At 45.1% G+C, this 23168-nt stretch overlaps 1 protein-coding gene and 1 pseudogene across 1 annotated transcript in view; one reads left to right on the forward strand and one right to left on the reverse strand.

Annotated features, from left to right (window-relative positions):
* Positions 1-22777, reverse strand: part of TOP6BL (TOP6B like initiator of meiotic double strand breaks) — a 101753-nt gene extending 78976 nt beyond the window's left edge. The window contains exons 1-3 of the mRNA XM_073013665.1: positions 22639-22777; positions 19057-19195; positions 7654-7707 (exon numbers count right to left, since the gene is read on the reverse strand). Of these exons, the coding sequence (XP_072869766.1) occupies positions 7654-7707; positions 19057-19195; positions 22639-22668 (223 nt within the window). The 5' untranslated portion in view covers positions 22669-22777. The remainder of the gene's footprint in view (positions 1-7653; positions 7708-19056; positions 19196-22638) is intronic.
* LOC103220268 (complement component 1 Q subcomponent-binding protein, mitochondrial pseudogene) lies at positions 3690-5095 on the forward strand (annotated as a pseudogene).
* Positions 22778-23168: the final 391 nt, after the last annotated feature.

Genomic DNA, 23168 nt, shown 5'->3' on the forward strand with positions numbered 1-23168 from the left:
CTCATGCCTGTAATCCCAGCACTTTGGGAGGCCAAGGCGGGCAGATCACCTGAGGTTAAGAGTTCAAGACAAGCCTGGCCAACATGGTGAAACCCCAATTCTACTAAAAGTATAAAAATTAGCTGGCTATGGTGGCAGGCGCTTGTAATCCCAGCTACTTGGGAGGCTGAGGCATGAGAATTTCTTGAACCTGGCCGGGCGCGGTGGCTCAAGCCTGTAATCCCAGCACTTTGGGAGGCCGAGATGGGCGGATCACGAGGTCAGGAGATCGAGACCATCCTGGCTAACACGGGGAAACCCCGTCTCTACTAAAAACACAAAAAACTAGCCGGGCGAAGTGGCGGGCGCCTGTAGTCCCAGCTACTCGGGAGGCTGAGGCAGGAGAATGGCGTAAACCCGGGAGGCGGAGCTTGCAGTGAGCTGAGATCCGGCCACTGCACTCCAGCCTGGGCGACAGAGCAAGACTCCGTCTCAAAAAAAAAAAAAAAAAAAAAAAAAAAAAGAATTTCTTGAACCTGGGAGGCAGAGGTTGTAGTGAGCCAAGATCACGCCACTGCACTCCAGCCTGGGTGACAAGAGTGAGACTTCATCTCAAAAACAAACAAACAAACAAAAAGAGTAACTAGCATTATTGAGTGGAGGTTAATATTAAGAGCCCTAACAGCTGGAGAGAAGACTTAGGCTGCAGTTGGCTACTAAATGTGATTGACCATGAGCAAATGATTCAGCTTTAATTGTGTACTTGATGTGCAGTACTTCCCCTTTGTACAAAGAGTTAGCTACTCACAATTTATCACAATAAGGATTAAATGAAATTGCTTTGAGTTTTTAAAATAACAGTTCAATTAAAACTAAGTCACCATGACAAAAATTGTCTAGAGTTTGTAGTACTGGCATAATGAATATGTGGTTATTCCATAAATGATACTCAACTCAATACCCATTCCCTAAGAGTAACAATGACAATAAAACTATTCCCTTGTAGTTACATGGCTTTTCACTTTTCTCAAAGCACTTTCACAAATACTAGTCAAACGAATAGCCTTATATATGATCTGACCACTCCTTGTACAAGCATATTAAGTGTGGGTTTATTTTGCAGGGAATGCTCCTATCTCCTCCCTAGTGCTAATAATATACTCCCTTTTATTTATATAGTTTTTTTTTTTTCTTTTGAGACAAGATCTCACTCTGTCACCAAGGCTGTAGTGCAGTGGCGCAATCACAGCTCACTGCAGACTTGACCCCCTGGGCTCAAATGGATCTCCTGCCACAGCCCTCAGTAGCTGCAACTGCAGGCATGCTCAGCTGATTTTCACACGCCTGGCTGATTTTCGTATTTTTTGCAGAGATGGGGTTTCACCATGTTGCCCAAGGCTCAAGCAATCTGCCTACCTCAGCCTCCCACAGTGCTGGGATTTTAGTCAGAGCCACCGTGCCTGGCCAGATTTTCAGTTTTTTTTTTTTTTTTTTTGAGACGGAGTCTCGCACTGTAACCGGAGCTGGAGTGCAGTGGCATGATCTCAGCTCACTATAACCTTCACCTCCCGGGTTCAAGTGATTCTCCTGCCTCAGCCTCCCAAGTAACTGGGATTACAGGTGTCCACCACCACCCCCAGCTAATTTTTTTTTGTATTTTTAGTAGAGACGGGGTTTCACTATGTTGACCAGGCTGGTCTTAAACTCCTGACCTCGTGATCCTCCCGCCTTGGTCTCCCAAAGCACTGGGATTACAGGCATGAGCCACCACGCCTGGCCGATTTTCACATCTTTCAAAGCAATTTCACAGATATTAACTGGAGCAGGGCCACTAGGAATGGTCTTTCCCTTCTCTGCATCAACCCAAAGACAATAATTCAAAAATGAAGAGTAAGGAAAAACTTATAAATAATCTAGATGTTTTGAAGGCAGTCAGCCCATGATTCTTGAACTTGGATTCAGATCTCCCAAAAGTCTCAGAATCTGAGCAAACTCTTCAGGACAATAGCTGATGTTCCCTTTCTTCTAGGCATAGGCTTAAGGAGGCAATAGAATAGAGTAAGATATCTTCACTAGGGGCATAAAGGGAGAAACCAAATCTATCTTGTTCACTACTATAACTGCCTTTAAGTCGAGCACAAGGCCTAATGCATAGTAAATGCTCAATAAATCATCATTGTGATTAATACTAAAGGAAGAACATTCTTACCAAATACTCACAGAATGTTCTGGAGCTAAAATAAAAATCTTAGCTGGGCAGGGTGGCTCACACTTGTAATCCCAGTGTTTTGGGAGGCTATTGCATGAGAGCTTGAGACCAGCCAGGAGTTTGAGACCAGCCAGGGCAACAAAGTGAGATCCCATCTTTAGAAAAAATTTAAAAAGTAACTGGGCATGGAGGTGTGCACATGTGACCCTAGCTACTCAAGAGGCTGAGGCTGGAGGATGGCTCAAGCCCAGGAGCTTGGGGCTGCAGTGAGCCATGATCACACCACTGCACCCGAGTCTGGGTAACAGAGCAAGGCTCTGTCTCAAAAATAGTAACAGGACAGGTGCAGTGGCTCATGCCTGTAATCCCAGCATTTTGGGAGGCCGAGGTGGGAGGACTGCTTGAGCCCAGGAGTTCAGGACCAGCCTGGGCAACATAGTGAGACCTCATCTCTACAAAATAATAATGTTTAAAATCTCATTTTTTTTGGTTTACTTTTCTTCCACAATTAGTTTTTAAATGCGTTCAAAACAAAAATTAATGTACTCACACCAAGTAGAACCTAAACAAAATTAGGGTCACAGAGCAAAAGCAGAAGTCTGTTAAATATCTAAGGATACAGACAGTCGGAAGATAGATTCAGAGGGCCAAGACAATTTACAAAGGAAAAGGGGAATACCTCTGATCACTTCATTTAGCAAGCAAGCATTTTTAAGTCCTCATTATTTTTTATTTTAGAAACAGTCTTTTCTTTTTCTTTCTTTTTTTTTTTTTTTGAGACGGAGTCTTGCTCTGTCACCCAGGCTGGAGCACAGTGGCGTGATCATAGCTCACTGCAGCCTCAAATGCCTGGGTACAAGCAATTCTGCCTCAGCCACCTGAGTAGCTGGGACTACAGGTATGCGCCACCATGCATGGCTAATTTTTTTATTTTTTGTAGAGATGGGGGTCTCAATATATTGCCCAGGCTAGTCTCTAACTACTGGGCTCAAGCGATCCTTCCATCTTGTCCTCCCAAAGCACTGGCATTATAGGTATGAGACACTTCACCTGGCCTGTCTCCATCCTTCAATTAAAAATTACTTCAGAAAAGAAGTTTCAAAAGGTAGAATTGTTTCCTATGTATTTCTGTCTTTAGAGTATTCATCTTGTAACTGAGTTGTAAAAATAGTTTGTTTTCTTTGATACAACCAAGATAAAGAAAGGCACTGGCCGGGCGCGGTGGCTCACGCCTGTAATCCCAGCACTTTGGGAGGCCGAGGCGGGCGGATCACGAGATCAGGAGTTCGAGGCCAGCCTGACCAACATGGTGAAACCCTGTCTCTACTAAAAACGCAAAAATTAGCTGGGTGTCGTGGTGCGCACCTATAATCCCAGCTACTCAGGAGAATCGCTTTAACCCAGTAGGCGGAAGATTGCAGAGAGCCAAGATCTCGCCACTGCTCTCCAGCCTGGGCGACAAAGCCAGACTCCGTCTCAAAAAAAAAAAAAAAAAAAAAAAAAAAAGCCGGGCGCGGTGGCTCAAGCCTGTAATCCCAGCACTTTGGGAGGCCGAGATGGGCGGATCACGAAGTCAGGAGATCGAGACCATCCTGGCTAACACGGTGAAACCCCGTCTCTACTAAAAACACAAAAAATGAGCCGGGCGTGGTGGCGGGCGCCTGTAGTCCCAGCTACTCGGGAGGTTGAGGCAGGAGAATGGCGTGAACCCGGGAGGCGCAGCTTGCAGTGAGCTGAGATCCGGCCACTGCACTCTAGCCTGGGCGACAGAGCGAGACTCCGTCTCAAAAAAAAAAAAAAAGGGTACTTTGGGCGCCTAGCCCTGGGTTGTCCTTTGCATCCGCACGTGTTCGCAGTCCTTTCCACTATGCTGCCACTGTCGCGCTGCGTGCCCCATGTGCTGGGCTTCTGCGCCGCCGGCCTCCACGCCGCCGGCGCCCGCCACGCCTTTCCGGCAGCTCCTGCAGCCCGCGCCCGGCTGTGCGCCCGGCCCTTCGGGCTGCTCAGCTTGCCTCCTGCGGCCTCGCGGGCCCTGAGCCTGCGGCTGGGTGTGCGGCGTGCGAAGGAGACAAAGCTTTTACTGATTTCCTGAGTAATTAAATTAAGGAGGAAAGGAAAATACAGAAGCATAAAACCCTTCCTAAGATGTCTGGAGTTTGGGAGCCGGAACTGAATGGGACAGATGCTAAATTAGTGCGGAAAGTTGCCAGGGGGAAAAAAATCACTGTCACTTTCAACATTAACAGCAGCATCTCACCAACATTTGATTATGAGGAGGAACCCTCGCAAGGGCAGAATGTTGAAGAACCTGAATTGACATCAACTCCCCATTTCGTGGTTGAAGTTATAAAGAATGATGGCAAGAAGGCCCTTGTGCTGGACTGTCACTATCTAGAGGATGAGGTTGGACAAGAGGAGGCTGAGCGACATCTTCTCTATCAGGGAAGTTAGCTTTCAGTCCACTAGCGAGTTTGAATGTAAGGATACTAATTATACACTCAAAACAGATTCCCTAGACTGGGCCTTATATAACCACCTGATGGACTTCCTTGCGGACCGAGGGGTGGACAACACTTTTGCAGATGAGTTGGTGGAGCTCAGCACAGCCCCGGAGCACCAGGCGTAAATTACTTTTCTTGAAGACCTCAAAAGTTTTGTCAAGAGCCAGTAGAGCAGACAGACACGGAAAGCCATACTTTTATGGCTTTCCAGTGAACAAATCCAACTATGAAGCTAGACATGTGCTTTGAAATGATTATCATCCTAATATCATGGAGAAAATATACCAAATTTAAATTCTATGTTTTGCACATTCATTTACTATCTTTTTTTTTTCTTTCTTTCTTTCTTTCTTTATTTTTGAGACGGAGTCTCTTGCTCTATCGCCCAGGCTGGAGTGCAGTGGCGCTATCTCAGCTCACTGCAAGCTCCATCTCCCGGGTTTACGCCATTCTCCTGCCTTAGCCTCCCAAGTAGCTGGGACTACAGGCGCCCGCCACCACGCCCGGCTGATTTTTTGTTTTAGAGACGGGGTTTTACCATGTTAGCCAGGATGGTCTCGATCTCCCGACCTCGTGATCCGCCCACCTCAGCCTCCCAAAGTGCTGGGATTACAGGCATGAGCCGCCGCACCTGGCCTATCATTTTTTTCTATACAAATCGATTGTTTCTAGATTTTTGTATAACATGATAGACAATAAAATGGGTTTATGTCCTCCCATTTTATTGTCTATCATGTTATACAAAAAAAGAAAGAAAGAAAGGTGCTTTAATAATTGAGTTGCTGGCCGGGCGCGGTGGCTCAACCCTGTAATCCCAGCACTTTGGGAGGCCGAGACGGGCGGATCATGAGGTCAGGAGATCGAGACCATCTTGGCTAACACGGTGAAAGCCCGTCTCTACTAAAAAATACAAAAAACTAGCCGGGCGAGGTGGTGGGCGCTTGTAGTCCCAGCTATTCGGGAGGCTGAGGCAGGAGAATGGCGTAAACCCGAGAGGCGGAGCTTGCAGTGAGCTGAGATCCGGCCACTGCACTCCAGCATGGGGGACACAGCGAGACTCCGTCTCAAAAAAAAAAAAAAAAAAAAAAAAAATAATTGAGTTGCTATAAATTTGGGTATAAATTTAAATTTTTAAATGATTTGCATTTTACAAAGCACGAAGAAAACTTGTCATTAAAAAATGGTAATACATTTCATAAACATTTATTTTATAACATTATACTTTTCCAACGTAGCTTTTTGGATGTTCCCATTTTTTTGTTTGTGACCAAGTCTTGCTGTCGCCCAGGCTGGGGTGCAGTGGTGTGTGATCACGGCTTACTACAGCCTTGATGTCCCAGGCTCAAGCGATCTTCCCACCTCAGTCTCCTAAGTAGCTGGGACTACAGGACTACAGCTGTGCACCACCATGCCTGGCTAATGTGTTTTTTTTTTTTTTTTTTTTTTTTTTTTTTTGTAGAAAGGGGGTCTCGTGATGGTGCTAGGCTGGTCTTGAACTCCAAAAAGTTCTACTGGATCAAGCAATCCGCCTGCCTTGGCCTCCTAAAGTGCTGGGATTATAGGCATGAGCCACTGTGCCTGGCCACAGTATATTTTCTTAAAGCAAGCACAGATGCAAACTTTTAAAAATCTACTAATATTCCAGATTTAGTCTGGGAAAGTTTCTTTTAAAAAGTTATTTTGTACAACTTGTAAATTAACAATTCATTAGGAAAAAATAGGCCAATGGGTAATACTTATGAAGCAAACAACCATAAGAAATAAAAATGAAAGCATTAGAGTTTTAAGATCATTTTGGCCTCCTTAAAATAAATGTTATGGCCTTTGGCTTGTAGAGTATTCTTAAGTCAAAAAAATAACACAAAGAAATTCTGCGGTGGCTCACACCTGTATTCCAGCATTTTGGGAGGCTGAGGCAGGTGGATTGCCTCAGCTCAGGAGTTCGAGACCAGCCTGGGCAACACAGTGATACCCTGTCTCTACTAAAATACAAAAAATTAGCCAGGCATGGTGGCGTGAACCTGTAGTCCCAGCTACTCAGGAGGCTGAGGCAGGAGAATTGCTTGAACCCAGGAGGCAGAGGTTGCAGTGAGCCAAGATCACACCACTGCACTACAGCGTGGGTGACAGAGTGAGACTCCATCTCAATAAATAAATAAACAAATTCTTAAAACTAACGTCAGCAAAAATTCCTAAACCATACCAACTTTGGCATATAATGTGGAAAACATTATTACTGCTAGCCAATCATTTATAGTAAAAGCATTCTCCACACGTTCTTTCTTTGAAGTAGATAGAAACAAATATCTACTAAAATTTTTATTTTACATCTGGGAAAATTTTCTCTGAAGCTGTAGAGAGAGAATACAGAAAAGCTACAGTGATCTAGGTATCCTGTCAATTCTATACAGTTTTATATTAATAGATCATCTTTTAGTAGAGAAGCCAGATAAAATGTAGGATAAAGTACTGCATGAGACATAATTATGTTAAAAAAATTATTATTTGCCGGGCGCGGTGGCTCAAGCCTGTAATCCCAGCACTTTGGGAGGCCGAGACGGGCGGATCATGAGGTCAGGAGATCAAGACCATCCTGGCTAACACGGTGAAACCCCGTCTCTACTAAAAAATACAAAAAATTAGCTGGGCGAGGTGGCGGGCGCCTGTAGTCCCAGCTACTCGGGAGGCTGAGGCAGGAGAATGGCGTAAACCCGGGAGGTGGAGCTTGCAGTGAGCTGAGATCCGGCCACTGCACTCCAGCCTGGGCGACAGAGCGAGACTCCGTCTCAAAAAAAAAAAAAAAAAAAAAATTATTATTTATCTGAAATTCAAATTTAAGTGGGTGTCCTGTATTTTTATTTATACATCTGTCAACTCTTTCTTTCAATATAAATTTGTTTCAGAAAATATCAAATTAATTGTTGGGAAGACAGTCAGTCTCATGGAAGTTAGGTAATTCTTTACCTTTTAGGAACTTCTTGAGGACCATGCCACCAAAAAGGCTTCCTGCAGAAGCAACTGTAAGAAACAAAGAAACATCTCAAATAAGTAAATGTATTCTACTGAAAGAATCAAATGGGAGTCTAAAAAACTACTTATAGACACAGAATATTTGAAAAGTGACCACTACTAAAGAGTTTGGTAAAAATGGAAACATCAAAGAAATACTATAATGGTACAATGACTGTTTTGGAGAAAAATACCTTCTTAAAGATAACCAAATAGCAAGTCTTTTCACCTATATTCAACATCCACCCACAATCAACACCAGGACTGCCTCTTTGGATGATACTCTACTTGACAGAAAAAGATTGTGCGAAGACTGCAAATTGCAGCTAGTAATCAGAATATATCATGTCAATAACTCATATCCTAATATAAGATTCAATTAATACTTTGGCTCTTCTTTTAAAAAATTTTACCCTTAAATAGAAAATACCAGGCTATCAGGTAAGAATTCTCTTACCTAGAGTTCTAACTATAAATATTAGAAATTTTAGAGCAATAATTCTTCAGGGTAGACAGTGTATAAGGAAGCAGGCACCAAGAGGGGACAAAAAGATCAGAACTACCTAGAGGCTTTTTATTTTCAAACTGAATATGCCCTTCCCCAGAGAAACATGACTTCACAGTTCAGAATCTAAGAATCATTGCCATAGGAACCAATAGAAATATATCTATCCCTCAGAAAATGTGCATCTTTCAAGCAGGGAAAAAAGGTTGAGAATCATGGAACTAGAGTGAGAGGCAACATCATTCTGTAAACTGCTGTCCAGTTCAGTAGCCAGAAACTACACGTGGCTATTTATATTTAGCTAAATTAAATTAGAAATTTAGTTCCAGCCGGGTATGGTGGCTCACACCTGTAATCCCAGCACTTTGGGAAGCCAAGGTGGGTGGATCACCTGAGGTCAGGAGTTCGAGACCAGCCTGGCCAACATGGTGAAATCCCGTCTCTACTAAAAACAACAAAAATTAGCTGGGCATGGTGGTGGACACCTGTAATCCCGGCTACTTCAGAGACTGAGGCAGGAGAATCGCTTGAACCCAGGAGGCAGAGGTTGCAGTGAGCCGAGATCGCGCCATTGCACTCCAGCCTGGGCAACCAGAGCAAAACTCTGTCTCAAAAAAAAAAAATTTTTTAGTTCCTCAGTCACATCAGCCACATTTCAAGTGCTCCATAGCCACATACAGCTAATGGCTAATCTGCTAAACAGGAGATAGAGAACATTTCCATCATCACGAAAAGTTTTATTGGATAGTAATTCTCTAGATTTCCAGATTTTAAGTGATTCTGGATAAATGATACACACTTCCAAAGGCCTAAGTCCAAGCAGCATAGAACATTTAACAAAAGATAGTCTTTTGTGTTTTTGTTTTTTGTTTTTTGTTTTTTTTTCAATTGACAGAGTCTCTCTGTCGCCCAGGCTGGAGTGAAGTGGTATAGTCTCGGCTCACTGCAACCTCTGCCTCCCAGGTTCATGTGGTTCTCCTGCCTCAGCCTCCTGAGTAGCTGGGATTATAGAGGTGCGCCACCACGCCCGACTAATTTTTACATTTTTAGTAAAGTTTCACTATGTTGGCCAGGCTGGTCTCGAACTCCTGACCTCAAGCAATCCACCTGTCTCGGCCTCCCAAAGTGCTGGGATTATAGGCGTGAGCCACCGTGCCTGCACCCACCCCCATCCCCCACCCTCCCCTTTATAAAGACCATCTTTTGGCCAGGCATGGTGGTTCATACCTGTAATCCCAGCACTTTGGGAGGCTGAGGTGGGTAGATCTTTTGAGCTCAGGAATTCAAGACCAGCTTGGGTAATATCACAAAACCCCATCTCTACAAAAAAATAAAAAAATTAGCTGGTCGTGGTGGCACACACCTGTAGTCCAGCTGATTCAGGAGGCTGAGGTGGGAGGATCAGCTCAGCTGGGGAAACAGAGGTTGTAGTGAGCTGTGATGGCACCACTGCACTCCAGCCTGGGGAACACAGAGCAAGGCCCCATTTCAGAAAAAAATTTTGTTTACATTGTTTTAAAAAGATAATCTTCTGTTCTATAGAGGGGATTTGGGGGAATGCTTGCTTTAAAATATGTATTTTATAGATAAGTCTCTACTGTCATCTTTGTACCTGGAGGATAGAATTTTATCGCTTTTATATAAAAGCATTGGAAGTATAACTGAAAATTGAGGGCTGGATAGGATGTGGAGCAGGTGGAAGCACTCCTCACCCATAATTAGCTGGGCGTGGTGGTGGGCACCTGTAATCCCAGCTAGTGGGGCCGGTGGGGGCCAGGGTCGGGGGCAGAAGCACGAGAATCACTTGAACCTGGGAGGTGGAGGTTGCAGTGAGCCGAGACCGTGCCACTGCACTCCAGCCTGGGTAACAGAGACTCTGTCTTGAGGAAAAAAAAAAAAGGGAAGGGGGTTAACTGTATGTAGCATTTCCCAAACAGTATGTTTCACAGTTCACACTGGCATATGAAAGGTCCTGAATAGACCTACAGTTTAAAAATTCATTTTAACTAACATTTCCCAAATTTAAATGACTATGTAACTCCTTTCTTATAACTCATATAAATATTCTGTGGCATACATTTTGGGAAACATCATGAAAATCATATTTGTTAAAGCCTTCAATAATTACTGATGGAAAAAAACTAGTCATCTCTCAGCTTCTGATAGATGAATCATCTCAGATATCAAATTTGCTAGTTTGTTGTGGGTTGAACTATGTCTCCCAAAAGACAGTTTTAAGTAGTAGCCCCAATGTCTATGACTTTCTTTGGAAATAGATGCAATCAAGTTAAGACAAGGTCATACTGGATTAGGGTGGTCCTGAATCCAATGACTGGTGTCCTTAGAAGAAGGCCATGTGAAGAAAGAGAGAAATACAAAGGAGAATGTCATGTGAAGGCAGGGAGTGATACATCTACAATCTAAGAAATACCAAGGATTGTCAGCAACCACCAGAAGCTAGGAGAGAGGCATGGAACAGATTTCTGAGTCTCCAGAAGGAACCAACCCTACTAAGACCTTGATTTTGGACTTCTAGCCTCCAGAACTGTGAGAAAATGTATTTTGTTTCAAGCTATCCAGTTTGTGGTACTTTGTTACAGCAGCCCTAGAGATCAGAGATTTCAAACCAAACTTAAAAGATACCACTGCAAAGTTCCAGGCAGGCGGCTGACTGAACACACACACAATTTATTTTCATTCCCTCCTGAAACCTCAATAAAATAATAGAAAAGATAAGAGATTTTTAAGGGCATAAACCCACAAGGATAGAAAACAAGAGACAAACATGATTGTAATAAAAATCTAGACACTACAGGCCAAGCACAGTGGTTCATGCCTGTAATCCCAGCACTTTGGGAGACCGAGGCAGGTGGATCACCTGAGGTTAGGAGTTCGACACCACCCTGGCCGACATAGTGAAACCGTCTCTACTAAAAATACAAAAATTAGCCGGGCGCGGTGGCTCAAGCCTGTAATCCCAGCACTTTGGGAGGCCGAGACGGGTGGATCACGAAGTCAGGAGATCGAGACCATCCTGGCTAACACAGTGAAACCCCGTCTCTACTAAAAAGATACAAAAAAACTAGCCAGGCGAGGTGGCGGGCGCCTGTAGTCCCAGCTACTAGGGAGGCTGAGGCAGGAGAATGGCGTAAACCCGGGAGGCAGAGCTTCCAGTGAGCCGAGATCCGGCCACTGCACTCCAGCCTGGGCGACAGAGCGAGACTCCGTCTCAAAAAAAAAAAAAAAAAAAAAATACAAAAATTAGCCAGGCGTGGTGGCACACACCTATAGTCCCAGCTACTCAGGAGGCTGAGGCAGGAGAATCTCTTGAACCCGGGAAGCAGAGGTTGAAGTGAGCTGATGTCACACCACTGCACCCCCAGCCTGGGTGACAGAGTGAGACTCTATCTCAAAAAAAAAAAAAAAAAAAAATAGAAACTACAAAGCAGAACGACTAGTAGGAAAGTATTTAGGAAAAGACGGAGGCATGGCAGTATCGGAACCTCTGAATGTATGGGTGAAGTAGAAGATAAATTAAGAAGAGTCAGTTGAAAAATGAATTTAAATCAATCTTTTTTTTTTTTTTGAGACAGAGTCTTGCTCTGTCACCCAGGCTGGAGTGCAGTGGCAGGATCTCAGCTCACTGCAAGCTCCGCCTCCCGGGCCCACGCCATTCTCCTGCCTCAGCCTCCCGAGTAGCTGAGACCACAGGCACCCACCACCGCGCCTGGCTAATTTTTTGCATTTTTAGTAGAGACTGGGTTTCACCGTGTTAGCCAGGATGGTCTCAATCTCCTGACCTTGTGATGCGCCCGTCTCAGACTCCCAAAGTGCTGGGATTACAGGTGTGAGCCACCGCGCCTGGCCTAAATAAATCTTTAGATTCCTTCCTCCACTCAGCATTCAAGGGACTGGCTCCTCCCTAACTTTTGCGTGGACTGGGGAGAAGATACTTCAAAATGGCCAAGGTGTCGATCTTTGGGATGAGAATCAAAGTTATACTAAAAACAAGTGGAGTTAGTGAACAGAATCCCTGAATGCTGAGATACCCAACACTCCCTTTTCTCTCTCATTCCCAGAATCAAGTCTAGCTTTTACCCACTTGGTAGGAGACTGAAATATCTGGCCATTCCAAGAGCAAAGACCTAAAGATATTGATATTGAAGAGAAGAGAAAGTTCCCCAGTTAAAAGCTCAATTAGGTCACCTTTCAGTGATGCTAACAATTTCAAATCAGCTTTATAGTCTCTCTTAAAAATGAGCAATCAATAATTTTAAGATATTTGAAGAAAGCTTCCAACATGAAAACAGACACCCGACTGAGTAAGAAAAGCAATACAAGGAAAACAGGAACTAGGTGGAGAAAAGAAAACTTAAAAAAAATCTTTATAAACTCAAAAAGATGAGATAATGCCTAGAAAGTAGAAGAGATAAAAATTAGGAGAGAAACGATTTTAAAAAGGAAAAAGAACCAGTCTAGGAAATCTAATATCCAAATAATAGAACTTTCAGAAAGGGGGAAAAAAAAAAAAGAGGCCAGGCGTGGTGGCTCACACCTGTAATCCCAGCACTTTGGGAGGCTGAGGCGGGCGGATCACGAGGTCAGAAGATAGAGACCATCCTGGCTAACACGGTGAAACCCCATCTCTACTAAAAACACAAAAAGTTAGCCGGGCATGGTGGCGGGCACCTGTAGTCCCAGCTACTCGGGAGGCTGAGGCAGGAGAATGGCGTGAACCTGGGAGGCGGAGCTTGCAGTGAGCAGAGATCACACCACTGCACTCCAGCCTGGGTGACAGAGTGAGACTTGGTCTCAAAAGAAAAAAAAAAAAAAGAGAGAGAGAAAATGCAAGGGAAAATTTCCCAGAACCAAAGGACAAGGGTTTCCAGATTTAAAAGTCCTGCTGAGTGCTGAGCACAATGTGCTCCCACTCCCAGGCACACCATTGTGACAATGGAGACCACAGCAGAGACTGCTAGTGCTCACAAGCAAATACCCCATTCTCCTTCTTCCTGAACACATTATTTAACTACATTTTTCAGTCTTCCTTGCAACTGCAGGGCTGTGGCAGTAAGACTAAGTCCTGGTTGGCCAGGCGCGGTGGCTCATGCCTGTAATCCCAGCACTTTGAGAGGCTGAGCTGGGCGGATCACCTGAGGTCAGGAGTTCGAGACCAGCCTAGCCATCATGGTGAAGCTCTAAAAAATACAAAAATTAGCTGGGTGTGGTGGCCAACACCTGCAATCCTAGCTACTAAGGAGGCTGAGGCAGGAGAATTGCTTGAACCCGGGAGGTGGAGGTTGCAGTGAGCCGAGATTGTGCCACTGCACTCCAGCAACAGAGTGAGACTCTGTCTTAAAAAAACATAAAAATACGGCCAGGTGTGGTGGCTTACACCTGTAATCCCAGCACTTTGGGAGGCCAAGACAGGTGGATCACAAGGTCAGGAGATCAAGACCATGCTGGCTAACACAGTGAAACCGTGTCTCTACTAAAAATACAAAAAATTAGCCAGGCGCGGTGGTGGGCACCTGTAGTCCCAGCTACTTGGGAGGCTGAGGCAGCAGAATGGCGTGAACCCAGGAGGTGGAGCTTGCAATGAGCCGAGATCGCACCACTGCACTCCAGCCTGAGTGACAGAGCGAGACTCTGACTCAAAAAAATAAATAAATAAAAAATAAAAGACTAAGTCCTTGCCAATAGAACATGAGTAGTAGTAATATACATAATTCCTGAGCCTACTCCATAGAAGTCTTCCATTTATAAGCTTTGCTCACTTTTCCCATCCTCAGCTGAATGAAGAGAACTTAGAGGACCTAGAGAAGGATACACCCCCAAGACAGAAATAGCATAAAACAAGATACTTGCCTGCATACACACACATTCATCTGACTGTGAGATACAAGAAAACCAAACATTTTCTGTGTTAAGCCACCAAGTTTTTGTTGTTGTTGTTTTGTTAGAGTCTCACTCTCCCACCCAGGCTGGAGTGCAGTGGCGTGATTTTGATTTACTGCAACCTCCACCTCGGGGTTCAAGCAATTCTCCTGCCTCAGCCTCCTGAGTAGCTGCGACTACAGGCGCAAGCCACCACGCCTGCTAAGTTTTTGTATTTTAGTAGAGATGGGGTTTCACTGTGTTGCCCAGGCTGGTCTCAAACTCCTGAGCTCAGGCAATCCGCCTGCCTCAGCCTCCCAAAGTCCTAGGATTACAGGTATAAGCCACCGCACCTGGCCAAGTCATTGAGATTTTAGGGATTATTTGTTATAGCACCTACCCTTATTTACTGTAATTAATACTAGGATAAAGAAAAGATTCTAGGCTGGGCACGGTGGCTCAAGCCTGTAATTCCAGCACTTTGGGAGGCTGAGATGGGCGGATCACGAGGTCAGGAGATCGAGACCATCCTGCTAACATGGCAAAACCCCGTCTCTACTAAAACACACAAAAAACTAGCCGGGTGAGGTGGCGGGCGCCTGTAGTCCCAGTCACTCGGGATGCTGAGGCAGGAGAATGGCGTAAACCCGGGAGGCAGAGCTTGCAGTGAGCTGAGATCCGGCCACTGCACTCCAGCCTGGGCGACAGAGCGAGACTCCAGCTCAAAAAAAAAAAAAAAAAAGAGAGAGAAGATTCTAAAAGCTTACAGAGAGGCCAGGAACGGTGGCTCATGCTTGTAATCCCAGCACTTTGGGAGGCCGAGGTGGGTAGATCGCTTGAGGTCAGGAATTCGAGACCAGCCTGGTGAAACGCTGACTCTAGTAAAAATACAAAAATTAGCCAGGCATGGTGGCACATGCCTGTAATCCCAGCTACTCGGGAGGCTGAGGCAGAAGAATCGCTTGAACCCAGGAGGCGGAGGTTGCAGTGAGCCGAGATCATGCCACTACACTCCACCCTGGGTGACAGAGTGAAACTCCATCTCAAAAAAATAAAAATAAAAGCTTACAGAGAGGGGAAGAAAAAAGAAAAAACAGGTTACATACAGAGCAATCAGAAAGATTTTTAGAATTTTCAATAGCAACACCTGAAGTTAGAAAATAATGCTGCAATGTCATCAAAATTCTGAAAGAAAAATGAATTCTGGCTTAGAATCCTATATGGACACACTATCAATTAGGGTATATGTGGAGATGTTTTCAGACATGTAAGGTCTCAAGGAATTTACCTTCCAAACACTCTTTCCAAGGAAGCTGCTGGAGCCTGAGATCCATCAGGAAAGATCCATAAGGAAAAAGCAAGGAATAAGCCAAGGAAAAAAAAAAAGAGAGAGGGATTCCGGAAGCACAAAATCCAATGCAAGAGAAAAAAACTACAGAAACACTCTGAATGAAGGGAAGATTCCAAGATAACAGCTGTGCACCAGATACAAAAGGCATCAAGTCAAAATTAGAGCAGGTCAGGAAACACTGGAAAAGTTTTTTTCAGGATGAAACTGATATATTATCTGATGTACTAGAATATACTGAGTAGATTTAGACAAATGCTGGAAGTTTGGGAGTCGACTAGATGATAAAAACAGAAAACAAATTAAAATAAGTATTAACCGAAGGGAAATTATAAAGAGAAGTAATCAAAGTTTTCTATATGGCTAAACTGCATTTAATGGTCATAATAATGAGTAAATATTGATCTACATGGTTGGAAAATTATATTAAAAGAAAGATACATGGTAGAAGTAAAGATATTAAAGAGAACTATCATCCTTTATGGTGGAAAATCAATAAATGCCTATAAAAAGGAAGATCAAGATAGAACAATTTAGGGCTGAGCACAATGGCTCATGCTTATAATTCCAGCACTTTGGGAGGCTGAGGCAGGTGGATTGCTTGAGTCCAGGACTTCAAGACCAGCCTGGGCAACATAGAGACCTCATCTGCATTAAAAAAAAAAAAAAAAAAATTAGTTGGCCGGGCACGGCGACTCACGGCTGTAATCCCAGCACTTTGGGAGGCAGAGGTGGGTGGATCACGAGGTCAAGAGATTGAGACCATCCTGGCCAACATAGTGAAACCTGGTCTCTACTAAAAATACAAAAATTAGCTGGGCGTGGTGGTGCACACCTGTAGTCCTAGCTACTTGGGAGGCTGAGAAAGGACAATCGCTTGAATCTGGGAGGCAGATGTTGCAGCGAGCCGAGATTACGTCACTGTATTCCAACCTGGTGACAAAGCGAGACTTTGTCTCAAAACACAAAAACAAAATAAAACAAAAATTAGTCAGGCATGGTAGCACGTGCGTGTAGTCCCAGCTACTCAGGAGGCTGAGGCGGTAGGATCACCTGAGCCCAGGAGGTCAAGGCTGCAGTGAGCAGTGACTGCACGACTGCAGTCCAGCCTGGGTGACAGAGTAAGACCCTTTCTCAAAATAAATAAATAAATAACAACTTGGCCAGGCACGGTGGCTAATACCTGCAATCTCAGCACTTTGGGAGGCCAAAGTGAGAGGACTGCTTGAGCCCAGGAGTTTGAGGCCAGCCTGGGCAACATAGCAAGAGACCCTGTCTCTACAAAAATACAAAAATATAACAACCAGGCACGGTAGCACATGCCTGTAGTCCTAGCTACTCAGGAGGCTGAGTTAGGAGGATCATTTGAGCCCAGGCATTTAAGGTTACAGTGAGCTATGATTGTGCCAGTACACTCCAGCCTGGGTGACAGAGTGAGACCTTCTTTGGAAAAAAAAAAAAAAAAGATATAACACCACAAACAAACATGTTACTTAGATCAAATATAAGTATTAAATAATTAACAGAGTTAAAAGTATTAGCCTCTAGGAGGGAGAAAGATAGGAAGGGGGAGATGGGGGAAGCAAGCAGGGTACTGTCGGGTTTTTTGTTTTGTTTCAGATGGAGTCTCATTCTGTCACCCAGGCTGGAGTGCAGTGGCGAGATTTTGGCTCACTGCAACCTCTGCCTCCCAGGTTCAAGTGATTCTCATGCCTCAGCCTCCCAAGTAGCTGGGGTTACAGGTGTGTGTTACCATACGCCGCTAATTTTTATATTTTTAGTAGAGACAGGGCTTCCCCATGTTGGACAGCTGATCTGGAACCCCTAACCTCATGTGATCTGCCCACCTCAGACTCTCAAAGTGCTAGGATTATAGGCATGAGCCACTACACCCAGCCAAAATCATATGTGTGTATAACTGACAAAAACTAAAACTAAATAAATGTACTTTTACAAAAAAAATGAAATAGATCCCTTATGCTAACATGAAATGCTGCCCACAAAGCACTGGTACATAGCACAGTCATATGTATAGTATAGTCCTAGTTTTAAAAAATTGATATTAATAACTATGAACATATGCATAGAAAAATCTAGAACATAGATTATCCATGGCAAGAGGAGAAAAAAGGAAAATCTAGTATACTGAATGTTAATAATCATCTCAAGGGGTGAGATGTGTAGAAAGTCTCACTCTCCACAATAAATGTTTCTGTAATGTTTTTTATCAAGTATGTATCACCATGTTTCCTACCAAAAAATATATATATATAAACATAGGCTGGATGCGGTAGCTCATGTTTGTAATCCCAGCCCTTTAGGAGGCTGAGGCAGGCGGATCACTTCAGGTCAGGAGTTTGAGACCAGCCTGGCCACCATGATGAAACCCCATCTCTACTAAAAATACAAAAAAAAAAAATTAGCCAGGCATGGTGGCAGCCGCCTGTCATCTCAGCTACTCAGGAGGCTGAGGCAGAAGAATTGCTTGAACCCAGGAGGCACAGGTTGCAGTGAGCCCAGATTGCGCCACTGCACTCCAGCCTGGGCGACACAGTGCGACTCCATCTCTAAATAAATAAATAATTATAACCATAATTACGTAAAGCTCAGAAACAATAAAGAGAAAAGAAATGCCCCCTATTCTAGGTGGGCTAAAGAAGTTCATTAGGCTCAAAATGCAGAATTGAGTTTCTTGCCAAAAACTATTTTGGCAGAAGTCTTTTGCTTTGAATTAAATCAACCTTGCTAACCTGGCCACAGTTTATTGGATTATTACAACCACACAGAGACCCACCATCACCCTAGACATGTAGCCAAGCATTTCCCTCATGAGTGGTGGGAACCCTGCCAGAGTGGAGTTCATGCAGAGTAAGAGCAAACCAACCTGTCATACTGCTCTTGAAGATGTTTAATATTAACATACAAAGAGAAGACAGGTCATTCCTGTTCAGGTAAGCAAATGTCTTGTAAAGCCTAGTTTACTATCCAATCTCAACTTGGTGCCCAAGTGACTTCTCTAAGCCTGAAAGGACAACTTCATTCCAAAGTACCCTTCAATAAACCTACACACACACCCCCCCACACACAAAAAAAAAGCTAACTCTTCAAGTTTGAGAAAATTCATGTTTCAGAGCCACTTAATGCATCAGGTTTCCCTCAAGACAACAGGCAAAAACGATAAAAGCATGAAAGCCAAATGGAAGAGATATTTTCAAACTAATCACAGGTCATGATTATTGAAGTGTGCATTATATATATATATATTTTTTTGCAACTGCCAAAATTTAGACTTGGAAAAAAAAAAAGTAGGTAAAGCTTAATGTAATATAATTTTGCTGTGAAAAAGTGGGTTAAAATCAAGAGAAAAATAAGATTGTTTTGGAGCAATTTTAACTTAAACCAGTAAAATAAATAATCTATGGTAAGAGTCATTCTACTCACCTTTCCTGTACGATACATTTGTAAATCTACCACCAGATACTTATTACATAATCATTTCATTTTATAATTATGGAACAATCCTGGAATAACATAAACGATTATGACTAATTGAAATTTTTAAATAAGCTACGACATAAACCATGACAAAAAGAGACAGAAAATCAGTATTTTTTCTTTCTCTACTTACTAGTTGTTACACAATGAAGAGCATTTGCTTGGTGCTTAGAATGTAATCCTTCTATGGAAATCTCTAGCTGCCCTTCTAGCAATGCTCCCTTTGATACATCTATGTCACACTTCCAGTGAATTAATAAAAATCTCAAAATCTGAAAAGAGCACAATTCAAAGAAAACATAATGTTCTTTAGAAATCACAGTAATATATCTCTACGACCCAGCTAAATTAGTAACTCTAACTTCCCCCAAAAATTGTATTCTTGCTTCTAAAATGTCAGATTTAGGTTTGTTCAGAGTGTTATGTCTAAACAAAATAAATAGCTAGGAGAATGACATAAGAAAGGAGACAGTGAAACTCAACACAATGCCCCGTAAGACAGGAAATTGAGACAATACATTCCTTTATTCAGAAGATAAATTCATCTGGAAATAATAATCAGGGAAAAATTAAGTGGGAGTTTGTTTTTCTTGTTTCTTTTTACCTGCCCCAAATAAAAGCCAACATGAAGACTATGAATAAGAGTGACATCTGGTTATGAATCATCTTAATCTTTCCTTAAGTCAACACTTTTGAGGGTCAGAATACTATTTAAGAGTGCTAATGCTGCCCTGCACGGTAGCTTATGCCTGTAATCCCAGCACTTTGGGAGGCCGGGGTGGGAGGATCACTTGAGCTCACCAGTTTGAGATCAGCCTGGACAACATACCGAGCGAGACCTTATCTCTACTAACAACAACAAAAATTAGCCCAACGTGATGGTGTGTGCCTGTGGTCTCAGCCACTGGGGAGGCTGAGGCAGGAGGATCTCTTGAGCCCAGAAGGTTGAAGCTGAAGTGAGTCCTGATCAGGCCACTGCACTCCATACCTGGATTTGAATCCCTGATGTGCCAAATTCTAGCACATGACCTTGGGCAAGTTACTTAATCTCTCCAAACCACAGATTCCTCATCTATTAAAATGGGGATAAAACTACTACATAGGGCTGCTGCTGAAAGTAAACAAATAATATGTGCAAGGCTGAGTGCGGTGGCTCATGCCTGTAATTTCAGCACTTTGGGAGGCCGAGGTGGGAGAATCCCTTGAGCCCTGACAACATAGTGAGGCTCCATCTCTACTAAAAAAATAATAATAATTAAAAATATATGCAAGATGCTTAACACAGTACTTGGCAAATAGCAAATGCTTAACAGATATTAGCTATTATTTCTAAGTTCTACTGCAGTAAAGACTACACACAACGTCTTAAGTTGAACAGGACTCCAAGATGTCTGGGTAAAACATTTAATCGACCGGGTGTGGTAGCTCACGCCTGCAATTCCAGCACTTTGAGAGGTGGAAGCAGTGGATTACCTGAGGTAAGGAGTTCAAGACCAGCCTGGCCAATATGGTGAAACCCCATCTCTAGTACCTGTAGTCCCAGCTACTCAGAAGGCTGAGGCAGGAGAATTGCTTGAACTTGGGAGGTGGAGGTTGCAGTGAGCTGAGATTGAGTCACTGCACTCCAGCCTGGGCGACAGAGCAACACTCCTTCTCAAAAAAAAAAAAAGAAAAAGAAAAAAAGAAAAAAGTAACATTTATTCGAGACAAAATGAAAATAAAATATATTTATTTTTGGGGGTAGAGAGGGGACAGGGTCTCACTCTGACTCCCAGGCTGGAGTGCTGATAATGATGGCATTATCATGGTTCACTGCAGCCTCAACCTCCCGGGCTCAGGTGATCGATCCTCCCACCTCATCCTCCCAGGTAGTTAGAAGTGCAGCCGCCTGCCACCACAGCCTGCTAATTTTTAATTTTTTTTATCTTTAATTTTTTTTTTTGAGATGGAGTTTTGCTATTGTAACCCAGGCTGGAGTGCAATGGTGCAATCTCGGCTCACTGCAACCTCTGACCCCCCGTGTTCAAGCAATTCTTCTGCCTCAGCCTCCCAAGTAGCTGGGATTACAGGTATGTGATCATACCACGCCCAGCTAATTTTGTATTTTCAGTAGTGACGGGGTTTCTCCATTTTGGTCAGGCTGGTCTCGAACTCCGGACCTCAGGTGATCCACCTGCCTCGGCCTCCCAAAGTGCTGGGATTACAGGCGTGAGCCACCACTAATTTTTGTATTTTTTGCACAGACGGAGTTTCCTCATGTTGGCCAGGCTGGTCTTGAACTCCTGATTTCAAGTGATCTGCCCGCCTCAGCCTCCCAAAGTGCTGGGAATACAGGCTACCCACCGCAACCGGCCAACTCCCATTATTATTCATGCAAACAGATTCTTTCTTTTACAGGGAAGCAACACAAGGAAAATTATCATCCCCTTTTTAAAGGCAGGGAGATCTGGGAACTAAGATCCTCATTTGTACCAGTTAACAAGAATGGTTTCCAGGTACATGTAGAGTCTAACTCTTCCTTCACACGTCCTGTTACGATATTCCCATATCGGGTCGGGCACGGTGGCTCACGCCGCTACCAGCACTCGGGGAGGCGGAGGCGGGCGGATTAGTTGAGGTCAGAAGTTCAAGACCAGCCTGGCCAACATGGTGAAAACCTGTCTCTACTACAAATACAAAAATGAGCCGGGTGTGGTGGTGAGCGCTTGTAATCCCAGCTACTCGGTAGGCTGACACAGGAGAATCTCTTGAACCCGGGAGGCGGAGGTTGTGGTGAGCCGGGATCACGCCACTGCATTCCAGCCTGGGCAACAGAGCCAGACTCTGTCTCAAAAAACAAACAAACAAAAAACCCAAAGATATTCCCATAGTGGTAATGACAGCGCAGTTGGGAAAACAACACTGGCCTACAAGTCAGCGCCCTGGGTTCTAGATTAGGTTCTGTTATTCGTAAAATGGAATCCCGCAGCCTTCTTTGATGACAACAAACAGGCAGGACGCCCCGGGGCACTCTCTCAGGTGCCCGCAGAGCCTGTGCTTCTGTCACCTGCACAGTACCCCTCACAAACAGCAGCTCAGCGTCCCATTGGGCACCGGCGGTGAAAGTGGGTAATGAAATGAGCACACGGGGCGTGGCCGGCGCCAGGTGCTCAGTGCCATCTTCCAGAGCAGCTCCCCAAGCACAGGTGTAGCCTCTGAAACTCGCCCTTTCACGTCCAGCTGCTCCGAACCCAAAAACCTGCACCTGCACCGGGAATTGTCTCCCTTGCTCCCGGTCTGCACTGGGTCCCTCCTTGCCTCTGCCCTGGCGCCCCGATTTCCCTCCCCCCCCCCCGCCCCGAGCTTGCACCTTTCCATTCCTTCTTTCCGCGCCCCCTCCCAGCACCCGGCGCATGGAAAGCGCTGGACTCCGGCAAGCACCTCCGAGGCTGCGTCAGGCTCTGCCTCTGGGTGTCCGCCGGCGCTCGGTAAATGCCGCAGCTTTCTAAGCCGTCCGCTGGAGAAGGCGTCGTTCCCCACCCCAGAGTACCCCGCGAGCGAGAGCCCTCATCTGCTCCTACTTCCTCGCTTCCCCGTGGGAGACGGGCCTCGATTCCCGAACCTTCCTCCTTCACCATAGGCGACGCCCGACCCCTCTGCCCAAACTTCGCGGTCTCCTCACAAAGCCCGTCTCCTCAGAAAGTGTCCTCTGCTTTCTCTCCCTTCCCGGCATCACCTCGAACACGGCCACGGCCGTCCCCTCCATGCCGCGCAGGGAATAGCGGCAACGCCCAGTCGAAGAGTGCCCGCCCGCGACCGCCGCCCCCTCCTCAGCCCGGGCTTGGAACTCCTCCAGTGCCCACGCCCACGCCTACGCCCGGCAGCGCGAGCCCGTCCCTACCCGCGCGCGCACCTACGCGCGCGCACGCCCCTCCCACCTACCCGCCGCGCCTGCGCACTTGACGCTGCACCGCCCCGAGGCCAGGAGCCGCCGCCGCGAGCCGGCTAGAGCCTGTGAGCGCAGCTGGTGCTAGTGGGCCCGCAGGTGGGCGGTTCTGGGCGGGGAAGAGCCCACGAGAGGCGGCAGAGGCTGGAGGCAAGCGGGAATGAGGCCAGGCCACGACTCCTCCCTCCTCTCGAAGACAGTTTCCCACGGTAGCGGCGAAATGCGGCCCTTAGGCCTTATCCGGCCTTTGGCCGCCCTTCGTGCTTTCCAGGACCCTTCCCTCGGCCGGGAGGGGCGACGGTGATGGCGCGGGGCTTCCA

This window comes from Chlorocebus sabaeus, chromosome 1 (genome assembly GCF_047675955.1).
Source record: "Chlorocebus sabaeus isolate Y175 chromosome 1, mChlSab1.0.hap1, whole genome shotgun sequence".
Lineage (NCBI taxonomy): Eukaryota > Metazoa > Chordata > Mammalia > Primates > Cercopithecidae > Chlorocebus > Chlorocebus sabaeus.